The sequence below is a fragment of the Danio aesculapii genome, chromosome 14, assembly GCF_903798145.1.
Source record: "Danio aesculapii chromosome 14, fDanAes4.1, whole genome shotgun sequence".
Classification (NCBI taxonomy): Eukaryota; Metazoa; Chordata; class Actinopteri; order Cypriniformes; family Danionidae; genus Danio; species Danio aesculapii.
The window spans coordinates 25,942,376-25,962,768 of NC_079448.1; the positions used below are offsets into that span (position 1 = coordinate 25,942,376).

Consider the following 20,393-nt stretch of genomic DNA (forward strand, 5'->3'; position numbering starts at 1 on the left):
CATTATGTTGAGAAGCGTTAGCTTGAAATTGTCAGTTTAATGTCTGGGTACATCACTAGCCTATAGCACATACTAACTATACATTATGCTAGCGACTAAAAATCTTTCCATCTGTCAGTCTGTTCATCAATATCACCTGTAAAGTGTAACAAGTAGCCTAGCACATGCTAACATAATTTTCCATCATGCTAGTAACTGGTTAAAATCTATCTTTTTATCACTTGTAATGCATAACAGTTCTGTTTGTCTGTCCATCTATCTGCCAATCCAAGTTACAGATTTTAAACTCTTATTTCCTTTGCTTCTTTTGTTTAGCGAGTATAAACTTTCATCTGTGGGAATTGTTTGAACCTTCAGTGTCATACAAGAATGGCTTTGAACCGTCAAAAATGTTGTTATTCGGGTTAGTCTTGCACAGCAGGTTCTTCTTTTAAACACTCTGAACAAAATAACCACACATGCTGCACATATGCATATAACCATAATTAACAAAACATCAGAAGCATTGCAAACAGAAGGTGCTGTAGCATCCCAGAAACATCAACAAGGGAGATGCAAACAACAGATTGAAATCCCCCCAAAACAAAAAATAAATAAAACCACAACATAAATGACACTATTCTTAGGGATACATTAACAGCGTTCAGATTTACTGTTGATCTCTATCAGGCCTTGATAACACTCAACATATTTCATATTTTAATCGTTATAAGTGGCTTAAAGTAAACTCTGCTTCCGGCTTAACAAGGAAAGAGTGCAATACGCCTTCATTTGTGGGTGGACAATTTGATAAATGTAAACTCTCAGAAATAATGGCAGGAAACAATAGCCATATAATCAGCCCATGAATAATTGATGGCCTGTAATGGAAGCCTATAAACACCCATAGACTCATTCCCACAGAACTCCGATGACTTGATTACTTCAAACTGCAGAGAAAGCACAAATCTGAATAAACGACCGAAAACAAAGAAACCAGCTGAATGAAAAATGAAAGGAGAAAGGTAATAGAATGCCGGTTTTATGAGTCTGTAATAATATTTCGTGTAGAGAGGAAGCACTTCAAATTCGAACAGAAAGGCTTATTTCTGTAGCCACATACACTGCTCCTCTGCCGGCCAGATCTGTATTCTCTATTCTACTCTTCTCTAGATGAGATAAGCAACCAAAGAATACAAATACCCCAGCAAGAGCTCATTAAGCTACAGCAATTACTCTGCATCCTTCACAACACTCAGTCTCACAGCAGCCAAAGCCTTTCCAAGTTTGTGTCAGGCTGTTAAACTAACCTAAACAAATGATTAAAGAATCACTTAAAGCATGCTGGATCAGACACGGAGGACTTCAATGAGCACTGAAAAACAGATATGAAACCGCAGCAAATCTCCAACATAAAAAGCAATGGAATCCTTCTTTTAAAGATTCTCCTAAAACCCCCCATATTCTACAGACTTACAGAACAGATAAAAAATTCATGCACCCTTAAAAAATTTAAGTGAATGTCCTGAACTTGTGCAGAACGCAGAGCCAATATTAATGAATAATTTAACTCTGAGATGTTAACGGGACTTTGGGGTTTTAAGGGATGTGTGAAATTGAAATCCCAAAGATTCAAAACATCATGTCTGGATTGTTTCATTGCAGATGATTTGTGCTATGAGTAAGACTGCAGTCGCCACTCATCATATTAGTCTTATCTGTCAATAGATCCGCTGCTCATTAATCTATCTGACTCAAGCATATTCATGTAGGGGATTTTTTTTTTTTTTTGCAAGTAATGAACAAGATACCTAGTTTCCCAATAGGGTTGCTTTCAAGAAAAACTTACGTACAATTATTAAGCAATGCTACATTTAAAACATCAACTAGTTGCTTTTCTTCACCACTAGAGGGCACTAGTATTTTAAAAATGAACCCAATAATGTCTTAAGTGAACTTGGACCTTGCAATGAAATTAATTTCCATGTAACTCGTCCCGCTATTGATTTCTTATGTAGTGCAGTCAACTTTGATTCTCATACTTTAGACCATTCAGGCTTGAATCCATTTTTGTTTTTTTTGGACTTATATTTAATAAATTGCATTATACTTTCTTAGCATGACAAGTAGGCAAGATAATTAGTTTTTCAACTGTTTGTCCTTACTATAAAATTATAATTTTGGTCTGTCTGACCTCAAGGGTTTTGGTTTCCTCAAATATATCTAACACTGAGATTGTTGTGATGCACAAATGTCATTACTTTTGATTATCTGTTTAATTTCAAATCACTAAACTTTTTTTTTATGGTCTGATGGACAAATGGAAAGCAAAAGCAGAATGTTTCCATTGTTTAAACTAAATTATTAAATGTTCTAGAAAAAACAAACATCTAAAACATGTATCAGTGTATGTACGGTTAATTTCAACATTAAAAATGTTTGCTTTTAATAATGTATTAGTAAATATTATTTAATGGAACTGTGCTAACATGAAAAACAATGATGTATGTTTTTATTAATGTTAATAAATATTAATAATTAAAATGTATTTCTTATTGTTGGTTAATTAATGCATTAGCTTGCTTATGTAAATTTACAATAAGTCTTATGAAAAGTGTTGCTAATTTTTTTCAGTTTGTACCCAATTGACAGCGGTGTTGACCACATTTGTCTAAATTTAAACTCATAAAAATTAAAACATTTAGCCAATTACATTTACAACATATATATTTCCACATAGGCAGCATGGTGGCGCAGTGGTAGCACAATTGCCCTCACAGTAAAGAAGGTTGCTGGTTCGAGCCCTGGCTGGGGTCAGAGTTGCCATTTCTGTGTGGAGTTTGCATGTTCTCCCCATATTGGGTTTTCTCCAGGTGTCCGGTTTCCCCCACAAGTCCAAAAACATTGGGTATAGGTGAATTGGGTAAGCTAAATTGTATGTGGGTGAATGAGTGTGAATGGATGGTTCCCAGTACTGGGATGCAGCTGGAAGAAAAAACATATGCTGGATAAGTTGGTGTTCACTCTGCTGTGGTGACCCCAGATTAATAAAGGGACTAAGCTGAAAAGAAAATGAATGCATGAATATTTACACATTTATTCTTTAATTCATTGAAGTCCATCAATAATTACAAACAAACATTTGGACGTTCAACTGTGTGACATGCTAATTGCTGTCATTTATTTTGCAAATTTTAAAAACTTATTATATTTAACAAATATTTACAAATCTGTGGTATTGAATGTTATGTAGTGTATTTTTAATATTTATTGTACAATATAAATGATTATAAAGTGCAAAATAAATGTAATTTGTCAAATTTTGCCAAGAGGGTAAATATTTCATATATATACAGAAAATAAAACGGCTTAAGTAATAATTAGACTTACTTTGACCTTGGGTCAGAACAATTTGCGCATATTTCATGGAACATTTGTTTAAAAATAAATTGATATTTTACTATTTTTTTTCTAGTTACCATCAGTCAACTATTTTAGTTAAGATTAACTAAAAATTTAAAACGCTTCAACAGTTTTTATTATTTTTAGTGAGTAGTTTCACAATTTACCAACAATATAAGAGTTACAGCCAATTTAACTTTAGTTATCTGAACTAACATGAAGAAAAAAGTTTAGATACTAATGTTGTCAAAAAATAAATAAATATATATGCTATAACTTATCACTGTTATTTTTTGTAAGCAAATGCATTATCTAGTATTATTGCTATATCTCTCTAAAATACATTTCAGAAAAAAATTCACTGATTCATTACCAGTGAAACAATGTAGGCCTATTTAAATGAATGAGTAGGTTACAGTTGCAATTAAAACATTATTTGGACTTATGCATCCAGCCTCCAATTCCGTGTTGCCTCATATCACTCGTCCATTTCTCCGGCTGAATCTCAGTGACATTGAGGTGTAAGATGACACCTGTCGCCACACATCCAGTTTAGAGCTGTTCTGTCATTCGCCTGTAGCCTTTTTTCTGTCCATCTGTTCCTACAAGACCACGAGGTATGTGAATATTTAACTGAATTTGAGTACAATGTTCAAGGTTATATCTAACTCGTTTTCACCGTGAACGTGTTTCGTGTAACCAGGTAGACGTGACGTCACGCACTGACTGCGATCTTGATTTCAATGAAAACCTGCTTTTCATGTCTACACGATAATGACACAACAAATGCCATCAAAATGTACTCATAAGTAGGGTAAATACTAGTTAAATGTGCTAGGTATTATGTCGTGTCTGTGTTTACAAAATGTAGTTCGCTTCTTCTGCGTTCACACCTGTTTGCATATTACAACAGCGAGATGAGCAGGTGTTGACGGAAGTAAATAGCTCGAGTCATTAGAAACAGCTTGACAATGAGAACCATCATCTAATAAGGGGTATTTGGGGCTGGAGTAGTTCAGAATGTGTTATCAATGGTTGTAAATGGTGTAATCTTGTGTCAGGTGTGCCAGAGGAGTGTATGTTCATGATTGAGTTGTGTGTAGGATGGAGGATCTGGCTGTTATGAAGTTGTTGGAGTGTCCTTTGTGTATGGAGCCGTTGGACGTGTCTGCAAAGGTCTTGCCATGCCAGCACACGTTCTGTAAATCATGCCTTCAGCAGCAGGAGACATCACACCCTCATCAGTTGTGCTGCCCAGAGTGCAGAGCTGCTGTTCCAGGATCAGTGGAGGAGCTTCCCACTAACCCGTTGCTGCTAAGACTCTTAGAGAGCCTCCACGAATGGGGTCCATTGAGCACAACGAGGGACAGAGCCGTCCGATATGTGAGCTCTCCGGCTCAGGAGGACCATTTCAGCAGTTACATTCAAGATCTGCCCAAACAGGAGCAGAACACCCAGGGGGTAAGACATACAACATGTACTTTTGTTGCATTAGAGCGTGTATAGTCATTTGAAATGCGTAGTGTTTTTTATTTTGGAGCTCATGTTGGTGTATTGTAATTCAGTCTTGCTTTGTGCTATAATTTATGCTTGTTTATTTTCTTTATTTAGTTATTATAATTAAAATTGCTGGGTCATTTAAACTCAAATGTTGTATAATGTGGTCAAAACCAACTACTTGGTTGGGCTTGTCGTTAAATTTTACCCAAATTTGAGGTGAAATAGCCCATGTTTTAGTGAATTAGTGATTTAGATTAGTCATTATGCTTGTCTTGCTAAATTTGCAAAATATGAATTTTCCAAAACTCTGTCCCGTATGGGTCATGTTACCTTGTTGTGCCATCATCATAATTTTCCATTTGACAGTAATCCTGTGCATTTAATGAAATGTGTAGTTAGCAATATATCATTCAGTCAGGTTTTTGTGTTGTGTTAATTGGGAGGTCAGCTTTCCTTTCTGTGTGTTTGACACAATGTCCACTGAAACACACTGGGCCTTGATTTAGTTTAAGTAGGTCGGTGGATTTGAGTTTCAGTTGGGAAAAAAAGCCATTGCATTTGCAGCACAAACAGTAGTGCTGTTTAAAACTTTGAGATGCTTTAATGCTCTGGGGAAACTTTCTCCACTACATTCATTACCATTCCATGCCTGTAATTTAGTAGGCATGCATTTGAAGTTCTGGAGGGAAATAGTATACCATAAAACGTGCTGTTAGAATATTTACAGTCCAAAAAGTACATTTAGTTTTAATTAGCTGTTTAAAATGTAGTCTTTACTATATTTATAATATAGTGTTTATTACTATATAAGTGTTGTATAAGAACAGTATTGAACATGTCAGCATTTTTCTCAGAAAAACATATTTTGAAAGGTGCTGTTGACTAAAAAATGTAAGAAATTCATACATGCAAAGAAAACAAAGCTAGTTAGTTTAAGCTATGTGTAATAAAATGAATCGACACAGGTAAATAGTATTGAACACATGAAGAAAGGGAGGTGTAAAAAGGCATGGGAAGCTCAGACAGCAGCTGAAATGTATTATTGTTTAGAAAGCAGCCCTGCCCCTCATCAGTGTAAATTAATGTTTGCTACTTCAGTTCAAACACTTACATTACCAGCATGATGAAGATGAAGCCTTGGTGGACGTTTCAGCATGGCAATGACTTCAAACATTACCAATCAGTTTCACAAAAGAAAAGAAAGGTCCATAGATGAGACCACCAGACTGCCAAGATTTAAAGACCATGTTGAAATATTGGAAAAAATCACACCTGAACAATGCAAGTGACTCCATTCTCCATACAAGAGGCGTCTTGGAACTGTCAATACGAAGAAAAAAAAACTTTTATACAAACTCTTCAATACAATTCAGTAGTAACCTTGGGTTATTCCATTGTTATCATGCATAATTTTTTTCAGATTGTTTTTGTTTGTTTGGATTGTTTGTTTGGGATTTTACTATAATCTGGGTCAATTTCATACCAGAGCTTCTTTAGAAATATATTTACCAGGAAAAATTCTGACTTGTTCAAAACTTATTTTGGCCGTTGTGTATATTTATTTATTTATTTGAAAACCACAGCAAATCACAAACATAAAAATATACTTTAATACTAGTAAGATCTGTGACAGATTTCACAATCATTTCTATACTGTAATGAGGCTAAATCTAGCCAAAATGCTACAAAAATATACTAATTTACTGATTTTCTTTGAAAATTTTTTTTAATTAATTTTAATTTTAAATCTTTATTCTACCTCTTTCCTTCAAACTATTAGGTTTTACTTTTAGCTAAACATTCCATATACTGTATAACCTAATACAATGGAGTATGATCACATATTATTGTATATGATTTAACAAACACATGTTAGAATAAATACAGCTATGAAAAAAAACATGAGACTGCTTGAAAATTCTCAGTTTTTCTTGATTTAAGTTTATTTTTATTGCAATTGACATTTCATATCAAAATCAAGTCATTAGGTTTCAACACGTTTAATTATTAGACAACACAATGCCAATTTTTTAGCTTCAGAAAAGTTAGGAAATGCTGTAGTAACCCTGAATTTAATCAACTGTCATTTCAAATTTGGAAATGTTATGAGACCTGTATAGAATTGTAACATTTTATACAAATTTTTACATAATATTATGACATTGTTACCTTTTTCATTGTATGGTAATCTAATGCATTTAAAAGTGATAAAAATGTCAAAATGTATCATTAGTATGTTCTTAGAAGTGCATTACTTTTATTTTAGCTGTCACTAGTATGATCCAGGCTTATTCTTGATTTCTCTATACTTTGCATTTGTTATAGGTTCAAGCCCAAGCGTTATATGACTTCCAGGGTAATGCACCAGGGGAGATCACAATGAAGTCAGGTGACATCATTTATCTGCGGTGGAGAGTAGATGATAACTGGTATTATGGAGAAGGCAAAGAGAGCAGCGGTTTGGTTCCAGTCAATGTGTTGCGGGTCATGAGTGAGCAGCCTCAGCCTCTGGCCCTCTGCAGAGCTCTTTATGACTTCAATGCTAATAATCTGGACCGAGAGAACAGCAAGGAATGCTTAACCTTCTTCAAGGTTCATCTCTATACTTTATAGTCTTATCAATCCTGTTTTATTTATTCTGCTTTCAGAGTTAAATTTGCCATACTGAAAAATGCACAAATGCCATTGCTCTAACAAAACATCAAACCATCTGTTAAAATGATGCTAAACTCTGGGAATGATTAGTTTGCAATGGCTTACCATTTTGACAGCCGGAAAGAGCTTAAAAAATGAAAATTGTCATTATTTACTCACTGTCTCTTGTTTCAAACCTGTTTAATTTTTGTTTGTACTGTATGTTGAGCACAAAAGAAGATATTTTGAAGAATGTTGAAAATTAGAAACCCTTTGACTTTCATAGTTTTGGTTCCACTACTATGCATCCCAGTGGCTACTGTTTTTTTTTTTCTTCAAAATATATTCTTTGTTGTTCAGCAGTAAAAAGGATGCCATAAGTATCAGGAATCCAGTTCATATATGGGAGAGCTAGAGTTTAAAACAAATGTTTTGTGTAAAAAAAATACTGTGTTTTTTTTAAAAGGGTTAGTTTACCCAGAAATTAAAATGTATTCACCCCCAAGTGGTTCCAAGCTTTAATGGGTTTCTTTGCTCTGTTGAACACAAAAGAAGATATTTTGAAGAATGTTAGAAACCTGTAACCATTGACTTACATAGTCACAAAAACAATGGAAGTCAGTGGTTACAGGTTACCAGCATTTTTCCCTAATAACTGATTTTGTGTTCAACAGAAAAAATAAAGAAACTCAAACAGGTCTGTGATAAATGAAAGGTGAGTAAATAATGGTTTTGAGTGAACTATTCTTTTACAAAATAAAAAATAAAAAAGCCACTTGCTTTATTAACATTCATACATTTATATGTGTGACTGAAGTGTCTGAAGCTTTTTGAGACTATTGGAACTTTGGACACAAAAATGTTGGGTATTATGTTATTTATAATGTGGGAGCTTGAAGGCAAATACATTTTCTTTTCTTTTGGCTCTTTAATGCATCAGTATTGTTAGTCACACTGCAGGACTTGAATTATATAACGGTTTTGTCTCAGGCACAGCATCCATTAAAGGACATTTTCCTGGAGTGCTTTTTTTTCTCTTCTGAGAGCAGATGGTCCAAATGGGTTTGGAGCTGAGTTAAGGGTGTAATGGGCCTGCAGCTCAGAGTGATTCAAGCCAAGTAAACATCTTCGGGGGCGCCAGTGTACCCTCAGCTGCATAACACATGGCTATCTCTGTTTGCCCCCACAGGGAGACAGCATTACTCTCCTTAAACAAGTCAATGAAAATTGGGTGGAAGGTAAACTCAGAGACAAAGTTGGGATTTTTCCTTTGCAACTCACAGAGGTAAGACAACAGTTTTTTTTATTTTTGGTCACACTTTACTATAAGGTTTCATTAGTTAATGTTAGCTGATGTATTTACCAGCCTGATCTTATGAGAAAGTGCATCATGGTGGCGCAGTGGGTAGCACGATCGACTCACAGCAAGAAGGTCACTGGATCGAGCCCCAGCTAGGTCAGTTGGCATTTCTCTGTGGAGTTTGCATGTTCTCCTCATGTTGGCGTGGGTTTCCTCCAGGTGCTCCGGTTTACCCCATGCGCTATAGGTGAATTGAATAAGTTAAATTGGCTGTAGTGTATGTACAGTATGTGAATGAGAGTGTATGGGTGTTTCCTGGTGTTGGGTTGCGGCTGGAAGGTCATCTGCTGCATAAAACATGCTGGATAAGTTGGCTGGTTCATTCCGCTGTGGCGACCCCTGATTAATAATGGTACAAAGCCGAAAAGAAAATGAATGAATGAACGAATGAAAAAATAAGAGACTACTTAAAAATGCTTAGTTTCTCTCTGTTTTTTTAATTAAAGTTTACATTATTTCATACAAAATGTAATTAAAAATCTCATTAGAGCCTTTTTTGCATATAAGACAATGTTTTCAGACATGTTTCATTTTAGACAACAAAATACCAAAGTTTTAACTTCAGAAGTGTTATGAAATCTATATTTGAAATGAATATTTCTATTTTAAATCTATAAACTATATCCGGTATGTAAAACATATGCTGAACAAGTTGGTGGTTCATTCCGCTGTGGCAACCCCTGATTAATTAAGGCACTAAGCCGAATAGAAAATGAATGAATCTCAAGAGAAAACGTAACTATTTTATGTTTTCTGTTAGATTAGTGGCTAATTTGTAGAAATATGTGCAAGTTCAGTACAAAAATGTACGATTTTAAAAAGGAGGCTTGGCACCTAACCCCACCACTAAACCCAACCCTCATTTAGGGACAAGCAAATCGTATGAAATTGTACGAATTCATATGAATTAGCCACTAAATCAAAAAGTTGCGAGTTTCTGTGAGATAATGTTGGTATTTATTAACATGAACTAATTGAGCAATGTTTGTTCAGAATTTATTTATCATAGTTGAACATTTACTAATGCATTGTTAATGTCCAAATTCATTCTTGGTAGCATTAGTTAATGCACCATGAGTTAACATGAACTAACAATGTACAACTCTGTTTTTTTATTAACTGATGTTAACTAGCATGAGAAAATACTGTAATAAATGTGTTGTTCATTGTTTGTTCATGCCAGTATTTAATTTTTATATTAAAAATATGTCAATCATATTTAACCTCAAAAAGTAGTACTAGAAAATAAACGATTTTGGTTCATATAAAGCACATATTCCCCTGGTTATTTTAATGTGAAAATACAAAAAAACTGGTTGATTATAGCTACAATTAAACACCGGACAACAGTATTCATTTAGTATTTGCATTCAGTTGTATTTCAAATCTCATTTACGATTTAAGCCTTGGCCTTTCAAACTTTTTATATTATATTATATTATATTATATTATATTATATTATATCGATTAATGTAATGCTTTGTTGGCTGGAGCTTTAAAAGCTACTGTAAGCAAATTATAGTTGGTGCAAAATTCAGCCACTAGAATTCTGACAATGTGCCCAGTGCAAGGGGGCACATTACAGCTATCATGGATAAAAATGCACTGGCTTTCTCTCAGTTTTAGTATTGATTTTAAAATTATTTTGCTTACTCATACAGTAAGGCCTTGAATGGTTTCGCTCCTCAAAATTGTTCTATGCTTTTCAGAAGCTGATCTTTTTAACTGTTCAGTCAATTCCTAAATTGTGTAATTCTCTGCCATTTAAGATTAAGAAAGCAGAATCCCTCATAATTTTTAAATCGTCCCTTTTTTAACCAACATTTTAGGGTATTGTAGCTTTTATTATCTTGGATTCGTATTTTTTTTACTAGTTTTTTGCTTGAATTGTTTGGATCTTTTAGGTTTATACTTTTCATGTAAAGTTAGAGATGCTACTTTTAAAGTTGCTATATAAAATAACATTTATTATATCTTTATTACGGTTATATTTTGTGGGAAGGAAGCACTGCACTTTAATTTTAAAATCTGATTACTCATACATTATTGTTATATTACTGCATTTACATACTTTATTCTAATGCTTACAATACATTGAAAGCCAATAAATGGATAATTTATCATTACTGCATATGCATTTTAACTCCAATCATTAGACAAATCACACAAAACATCCCAGAAATGTAACTTTCCAATTAATAAAATAGTGTTAAATACCAAAGAGACAATAGTAAAACAGGTAAATAATGAAGAGTGCTGTTAGATGTTAATTATTTTTTTTTATTTAACTTTAGTTGTTCTAATGTTATTTTTCACAAGAGGGATATTTTTATGCTTTCTTTTTTTTTGTTTTTAATTTTTTTTTTACAAGAGGAAGTTTGAGATCAGACAGCATTTGGCAGACCTCCTGCAGTGCCCCCACAGACCCCCTGTTAAAGACCACTAATTAAAATAACTATCAGGACCTCTGAGGGTATTTTTGCTTAATTGCCTTGAAATAATGTCACCGCCTCAAAACATAATGGTCCTAAATAGACTTGCAAACATACACGACTGGTCAAAAGTTTGGGGTCAGTAGGATTTTAAATGTTTTGAAATAAGCTTATCCAGCAAAGGCAAAGCAAGCTGCATTTATTTAATCAAAAATACAGTATACATATGAAGTCAGAATTATTAGCCCCCCTTTGATTTATTTTTTTTTCTTTTTTAAATATTTCCCAAATGATGTTTAACAGAGCAAGGACATTTTCACAGGATGTCTGATAATATTTTTTCTTCTGGAGAAAGTCTTATTTGTTTTATTTTGGCTAGAATAAAAGCAGTTTTTAATTTTTTAAAATCCATTTCAAGGTCAAAATTATTAGCCCCTTTAAGCTATATTATTTTTCGATAGTCTACAGAACAAACCATCCTCATACAATAACTTGCCTAATTCCCTTAACCTGCCTAGTTAACCTAATTAACCTAGTTAAGCCTTTAAATGTTACTTTAAGCTGTATAGAAGTGTCTTGAAAAATATCTAGTTCAATATTATTTACTGTCATCATGGCAAAGATCAAATAAATCAGTTATTAGAAATGAGTTATTAAAACTATTATGTTTAGAAATGTTGAAAAAAATCTTCTCTCCGTTAAACAGAAATTGGGGAAAAAAATAAACAGGGGAGCTAATAATTCTGACTTCAACTGTATATATTAAAAAAAGGTGGCAACACTAAAGCTCCAAAAATGCCAATTTATTACATAAATAAGATGTGTAACATTTCGAGCATGCGGCTCTTCATCAGACAGTGTTCATCACAATAGGTTGCTCCTTTTTGTATGCCTCCGGATCACATGATCTCCCATTTTATCTCACAACTAGAAAAAAAAAAGCACATTTATACAGTAAATTACACAGCTTAGATATTTAAAACAAAAATACAGAAACAAACCCTTATATTACGTCACAAAATAAAGAAAACATAACAATATAACATAACAAGTAAACAACTTGTAAGTACAAAGTACAACAAAATAATAAAACAAAATATAGCCAAAAAAGCACCTAATTAAGCACTAAGGAATTTTTTAAAGAAAAGGACGAAACTCCTCATTTAAACCTCTTGGAAACAATGTAGGATGCATCCGGAAAGTATTCTTAGCGCTTCACTTTTTCCACATTTTTTATGTTACAGCCTTATTCCAAAATGGATTGCATTAATTCATTTCCTCAAAATTCTACACACAATACCATATAATAACAATGTGAAATATGATTTGTTGAAATTGTTGCAAATTTATTAAAAAAATTAAAACCTGAAAAATCACATGTACATAAGTATTCACAGCCTTTGCTCAATACTTTGTTGATGCACCTTTGGCAGCAATTACAGCCTCAGGTCTTTTTGAATATGATGCACACCTGTCTTAGGGAGTTTTTGCCCATTCCTCTTTGCAGTACCTCTCAATCTCTATCAGGTTGGATGGGAGGCGACAGTGTACAGAATAATATTCTTTAAAAAACAACGACCCCAAACTTTTGACTGGTAGTGTATTTTTCTGACTTTGAAATGAAATAAAACACTGGTATGTTGACTATTTTGCACTTGCTAAGCAAATATGCAATAATAATTGAAAGCGATATCACTCGTAAATTACACTTATGCTTCATGACGTAAAATCTTCATCACCATTCGTCAGTCTTCTGTTTAGTGTCATGATTAAATTCAGAACAGTAGGCCCTCATCTCTTTCAGCTTCTGACTTTGGTTGCTACTCAGGGAGCATGATAACAGGCTTTCAGACGAGGTTAGTGAGCTTCCTATCTCTGACGCTGCAGTCCTGTGACTGGCATGTGCATTCGCTGCTCCACTGAACTCCATGTGCTGCTAGATAATTAAGCTCCAGATAGGAATACTTTTCATTATCCACGCGCAGGATTATATCTGAGGTTAGTCAGATTAAACAGCCAGCCTCCCTCGCAGCGCCACTCGGGCATCTCAGCGGTGACCAGCCAGGCGTGAAGGCACAGTAATGCTTTCTTTTACTTTGGTGGCAGAGCAGCACATCATGGGAAAAGGGAGGGGGAACGTCACTCCTGCCCACATGTGCTGCACCAGTCCATCTCAACGCCGCGCTCCTTACATCCACAGCTGCCAATTTCTCAGGAACTTTAAGACGACTAATAGCTTAAGAATAGCACGTTTCTTATTGACAAACTCAGAGACGCAGCAGGTAATGTGGCTGACGCAGATGAAAGCCAGCATGTCTTCATTGTGCTTGCTTTTAACCCATTTTGTGATTTCCTGCTGTAGCCAAATCCGGCGGCGTACGAGCTTCTGGAAAAGCGTAAAAGGAGGGACTCGGTGGAAGCGCAGCCAAGGAGCGGCGTTAGGGTCAACGCAGATGCTTGCATCCACAGGCGGCTCACTGGTCCATCTCGGAAGTCATCCAGGCCTTCAAATGTCAGTCTCTTGAACAGCCTGAACTATCCTCCCCTCAGCCTGAGCCAGCAGCCTCCTCACATCAGCTCCAGCGCACAGCCGTCCTACAGCAAGACGCCTCAACTCGCCACATTTAACAAACCACGTCTGAGGAGCTCTCGCAGAAACTTGCCTAAGGTGAGCAGAGCATGTGTGTGTTTATGATCACTTTTGTTTGCGGAGTAATGACGATTGGCTGTTCGTTTGGTAGCAGAGATATGATTAGTTAGCCATGCGTGTCAGTTTTGTGCTTTCGCAATACTGGAAGGATGTTAAGGATGTTAAATCATGAGCCTGACATGCTTTTCAGATTCCTTACTTCTGAACAAGAGAGACGACTGCTTAGAGATTCTAGTTTTTAATGGTTCCTGTGTCTGTGATTTGTGATAATTATAATGCGCTCATTCAAATGTGTCCATTTGAATCTCAAATAGTAATGGCAGTGATGTAAATTAGACGTTTGTTAGTCACACAATGACGTGGAATCACTTATTTTAAAATAGCAATTCTTTCTTGTCTAATAAGAGCAGTTTTCATCCACATAATAGTTGAATATATTCCTCTCCTCTGCAAGTATAAGATGTTTTTCCTGTATGAGAGGAAGCAAGCTAAAAATGCTTCATTCTCTGTTGCCGCTTTACAAGCTCATGACTCATATAGAGTTACATAAGACTTTCCTCTTATCTGCTTGAAAGGCTCATTCCTCTGCACTGAGCAGCGACTCTCTCTCTCTCCCCTCCTGCCATCAGCTGTTGTCATTAATAGAAGGCGAGGAGAGCATCACTTCATGGGGAGACGAGTCACTCTGACTCCTATTATGACCTGCCCTGGGGTCAGTTAACACTGGATTTGGTGTAATACGTGTTTGTTTTTTTTTCTTTAGGTTGTGCAACACTGCGTGAAGTCACAGGAAACATGCCCACTGTTTCTGACTCAGCAGTGTCCTTCCAACATGAAAGAAAACATTTAAAGCAATAGTCCCCCCTCCTTAAAAAATAAATGATGCCATTATTTACTCCTCATCAGTGCAAACCCATATTAAGCTTCTCACGAAACACAAAAGAAGATACGTTACAGAATTTCCCGGCTGCTCTTTTCTGAAATCTCTTTTAAGGCAAAGTACACACTGTAAAGAGTTGGCAAAACTCTTTTTTTCAGTTTTAAGTGAACAGAAACATCAAGTTTTGAGTTTGTTGTACTCATACAAGGTACTTTCTGCTAACTTAAAATAAGTTTCCTGCTCATAAATTTTAATAGCATTCATTGATTAATTTTTTTTTTCGGCTTAGTCCCTTTATTAATCTGGGGACGCAACAGCAGAATGAACCGCCAACTTATCCAGCATATGTTTTACGCAGCGGATGCCCTTCCAGTTGCAACTCATCACTGGGAAACATTCATACACACATACACTATGGACAATTTTTTTAGCTTACCCAATTCACATGTCTTTGGACTTGTGGGGGAAACTGCACCCAGAGGAAACCCACGTGAACACGGGGAGAACATGCAAACTCCACACAGAAATGTCAACTGACCCAGTCGGGGCTTGAACCAGCAACCTTCTTGCTGTGAGGCGATTGTGCTACCCACTGCGCCACTGCTGCCCATTTTAATAGCAATTAACTTAAATTTTTTCATTTCTCCCAAACTTAAATACTTAGTCACACAACTCATACATTTTGAAAAACATGAAATTTAAAATATAAATGTCCATAATTAGTTTCACAAATGAAATTAGCCAAGATTTAAAAATTTTACATCTGCCGATTTCAAATTTTTTTTTGTCACTAACAGTCTGTTAGAATTTAAAGTTGACATATTACACTGATTTTAACTTTTTAAACAGTTGCGTTGAAGTTAGTTAGCAACAAGTGGGGCTAAACGAGTTTTCTGTAATGCAACATTACATTTAACTGTTACTGTATAGTTATATAGATTAAAACATTATTTAATATTTCTTGGAATTATTGTACTTACTGTAGTGTGAAGCTAGGCAGATCCACCATCTTGGGAAAACCAAATGAGGCATGAGTGTGTAGGTGAGCCTGGATGACGTCAGACACAAAATCACTTGACTGAAATATTTTGAGTTAATGAAACTTTAAAAGAGATACTTTTTTGTTCAGTTGTTCAGCTTGCTTGAAAGGTTTATTTTTTACAAAAAAATAATAAAAAGTTCTAAATACTCATCAAGGTTAATTAAGATAAACTAATTGTAATTAAGTTAATAGAACTCAGTTTAATTAATTAGTTATTAGGTATTAGGGTTTACAGTGCACCCAAAAATGAAAATTCCGTAATCATTTACTCATCCTCCATTTGTTCAACTGAGTTTCTCTCTTCTGTTGAACACAAAGTAAAAAATGACTTCCATACCTAATTTTGTTCTTACTATGGATGCCAATGCCCTCATTCTTCGAAAACATTGTTCAGAGGTTATGTGTGTTCAACAGAAGAGAGAGATATTTAAAAGTTTAGAACCACTGTGTGGGAGTAAATGGTGAGGAAATTTTCCTTTTTGGGTAAAGTATCCCTTTAAGATAAGGCATTTCACTTAATGGACATCTTTGAAACTATTTCCGTCCAATTAGCAGTACATTGAAGAATCAAATTATCAATTTAATAATTGAAGCATTAAAATGTGTAGAAATAAATCCCAATTTAAATGAATACTTAATGGACAAATAAATACATATTTAAATGTGTAATAAATCCCTGACATTTGAGTTGCTTTGCTGATCTTTAAACTCCCACTAAAATGAGCTATGGTTTCTCTCTGAGCAATGACAGTGCGCGTTTAATTTACAAGCGAGATAGGGTTTAGCTCGACTTGGGGCAAAAGTTAATTGGTTGCCCCTATGTGCTGACTGTCCAATGGCATTTTTTAACTTGAGTTGTTTTCAATTAGGGAAACGCATGTAGCGAAATGAAAAGAAAAGCAAGCGGCAAATAGAGAGAGAAAAGCATTTAAATAGCTTTTTAAAAAGGCATTGACAAATGCATTTTACATTATCTAATAATAAACTTTTTTATTGTTTGATTAATCAGCGTTTTAAAACATGAATTAAATAAACATTTATAAAAAAATTAATATATATATATATATATATATATATATATATATATATATATATATATATATATATATATATATATATATATATATATATATATATATATATATATATATATATAATTGTATTAATACATTTAAAAATGTTTTTAAATACATTGTTTTATTGCATTATTAAACAACATTTAAAAACACAATTTAAATTAACACATTTAAATATGTCTATTTATTCATCTATTAATTGTCCATTTAAATTTTGATTTTCTTATGCACATTTTAATAATTGAATTATTAAATTGATCATTTGATTCTTCATTTTATTTCTAACTGGCACTCCTGGTCCTCCATAGATCTCACCTCTCTTTAAATGGAAAGAAATAATGAGAAATAACTCGTTATGTTTAGAGAGAGCTAAAAAGCTTGTTTTTTCAGTTAGGCGTTTGACAATAACCGTTTTCATGGTATACCGCGGTTTGGAAAAGTTAAGGTTTTAAAACCTCCAACATTTTCCGCTATATCGTTCCTAAGGTATATTTAAGATTTTTTTATTTACGTTTATTTATTTATTTATTTTTTTTAACAACAGTATCCCCAGCAGAAAAGACATCCAAACATGCTATTTTAAATTGTAAAGAAATCAGTGTTTTGAAACAAATGAGGCAGCAGAAGTCAATGATTCGTTTGAATTATTTAGCCTGACCTGTTTACTGCTCCAAAACATTTTAAAAGTTTCTCAAAATAGAATATATTATGCTCAAAGGGGAAAAGTTTTAGTGTTTTTAACCAGACATTTAAAAAGAATATATTTTAGAGCAGTAATCACAATACTGTGAAACTGTAATATTTTTATCCAAGGATATCATACCATCTTATACTAATCTTTTACCGGCCCATGCCTATTTTCAGTACAGTTTTAAATGGAACTACTTTTTTCTGTTGGAGCAGATGCTTTATAGTAGTTAGAAAGTTATTTGAGTGAACGGTCTTTACATACAGATGAAATAAATTGAGGCAGGTGTTGTACCATAAATGGTTTCAGCATAACTGTAATGCAAGGTGCATTGTCAGCAATTTAATGAAGTGTGAAACACAGGCCACACATCAATCATTATTAAAATCAATTCAAGCCAATAACCATAGAAAATTTGTGTGACCTACTTGAACCTGCTGTGAAATCAGCTAAATTTTATATTCAAATCACATGGATTTTAACCTTAAAAACTTTGCATACAAGTTAAAGTGAATTCAGTGTTACGGGTGTTTAGAGGCTGTGACATTTGAGATGTACCCTAAATTCTGTTCTTGCAATATAGTTTTTCGTACTGTTAAATGTAGCAATTGTGTCTGGATTTACTTTAAATCAATCCCAGTGCTTCAAGGTTAATGTTCAGGTAACAGCTGTCCAATGTCCCAGTTTGAAGTTAAAGTTGTAAATAATAAAACCAAGCAATTAAATATTATGTGTGAAGTCGGGTCTCCTGTTTTTGGTCATATAGAAGCAATATTCTCATCAAGTACACTCTTTAAAATGATATATAGACATCTATAGATACTTTCCATTGCACAAATGTTCCTCATATTGCAAAGATCTTTTTTAGATTATTAAAATTTGGAACTACAGTAACAATTTGTTCATTGGTATCACTGTGACTTAATTCTTTTGATTTATTTATTTATTTATTTATTTATTTTTAGCTTACTTTTATTTTTCTTTATTTTTAAAAAGGCATTGTCTAGTCTAGTAATCAGTCACCAGCGAGATCATTTTGAATTGCTGCTGACCTTACCTTTATATCCACCTTAACAAAAACTGTCCTTAACCTAACCACCTCAAAAGTACTAAAAGTTTCAAAGATTTGAATTTGTGAAAGCACTATTTAAAAATTCTTGCTTAAAATTATTTGTAAAGAAATCCATATGCACTTTACTTTATTAGGTACACCTGTCCAACTGCTCGTTAACGCAAATTTCTAATTAGCCAATCACATAGCAGCAACTCAATGCATTTAGGCATGTAGACATGGTCAAGACGATCTGCTGCAGTTTAAACTGAGCATCAGAATGGGGAAGAAAGGTGATTTAAGTGATTTTAAATGTGGCATGGTTGTTGGTGCCAGACGGGCTGATCTGAGTATTTCAGAAACTGCTGATCTACTGGGATTACAGAGAAAATATCAAGTGAGCGACAGTTCTGTGGGCGCAAATGCTTTGTTGATGCCAGAGGTCAGAGGAGAATGGTCAGACTGGTTCGAGCTGATAGAAAGGCAACAGTAACTCAAATAACCACTCGTTACAACCAAGGTGTGCAGAAGAGCGTCTCTGAACGCACAACACATCTAACCTTGAGGCGGATGGGCTACAGCAGCAGAAGACCACGGGTGACACTCATGTTAGCTAAGAAAAGGAAACTGAGGCTACAATTCGCACAGGTTTACCAAAATTGGACAATAGATGATTGGAAAAAAGTTGCCTGGTCTGATGAGTCTCGATTTCTGTTGGGTCAAAATTTGGCATCAACAACATGAAAGCTTGGATCCATCCTGCCTTGTATCCTCAGTTCAGGCTGGTGGTGTAATGGTGTGGGGGATATTTCCTTGGCACACTTTGGGCCCATTAGTACCAATTGAGCATTGCGTCAATGCCACAGCCTACTTGAGTATTGTTGCTGACCATCTCCATCCCTTTATGACCACAGTGTACCGATCTTCTGATGCCTACCTCCAGCAGGATAACACAATGTCATAAAGCGTGAATCATCTCAGGCTGGTTTCTTGAACATGACAATGAGTTCACTGTACTCAAATGGCCTTCACAGTCACCAGATCTCCATCCAATAGAGCACCTTTGGGATGTGGTGGAATGGGAGATTTGAATCATGGATGTGCAGCCGACAAATCTGCAGCAGCTGTGTGATGCTATCATGTCAATATGGACTGAAATCTCTGAGGAATATTTTCAGTACCTTGTTGAATCTATGCCACAAATAGTTAAGGCAGTTCTGAAGGAAAAAGGGGGTCGAACACATTACTAGTAAGGTGTATCTAATAAAGTGGCCGGTGAGTGTATGTATGTATTTTTTTATTAGATTTTTGTAAAGACAGTTAAGAATTAAATGAGATGTGTTGGACCCAGGGCACTATTTAAAAAATTTGATTAATTGAATTATTATTAGAAAAAGGTTAATGAAGTTTTTTTTTTTCAAGGAAACATTATTCCAGCCTTTCTATAAATTCTTCTACTACCTTTAATTAATTCCACCTTAACAAAAATTGCTCTTAATCTAAAATGATTTCCACCTTAAAAGTACCAAAAAAGTTTAAAATATTTGAATTTATGAAAGCACTATTTGAATATTTCTGCTAATATATTTATAAAGAAATATATATACACGTATGTATGTATGTATGTATGTATGTATGTATGTATGTATGTATGTATGTATGTATGTATGTATGTATGTATGCATGTACATTGTTATTA

General features: G+C 34.5%; 1 protein-coding gene across 1 annotated transcript in view; it reads left to right on the forward strand.

The window, feature by feature from the left end:
• Nucleotides 1-3,883: 3,883 nt before the first annotated feature.
• The window catches only part of sh3rf2 (SH3 domain containing ring finger 2), a 37,122-nt gene continuing 20,612 nt past the window's right edge, over nucleotides 3,884-20,393 (forward strand). Inside the window, 5 exon segments of the mRNA XM_056472452.1 lie at nucleotides 3,884-3,998; nucleotides 4,485-4,842; nucleotides 7,207-7,473; nucleotides 8,705-8,800; nucleotides 13,670-13,975. Coding sequence (XP_056328427.1) covers nucleotides 4,486-4,842; nucleotides 7,207-7,473; nucleotides 8,705-8,800; nucleotides 13,670-13,975 — 1,026 coding nt within the window. The 5' untranslated portion in view covers nucleotides 3,884-3,998; nucleotide 4,485.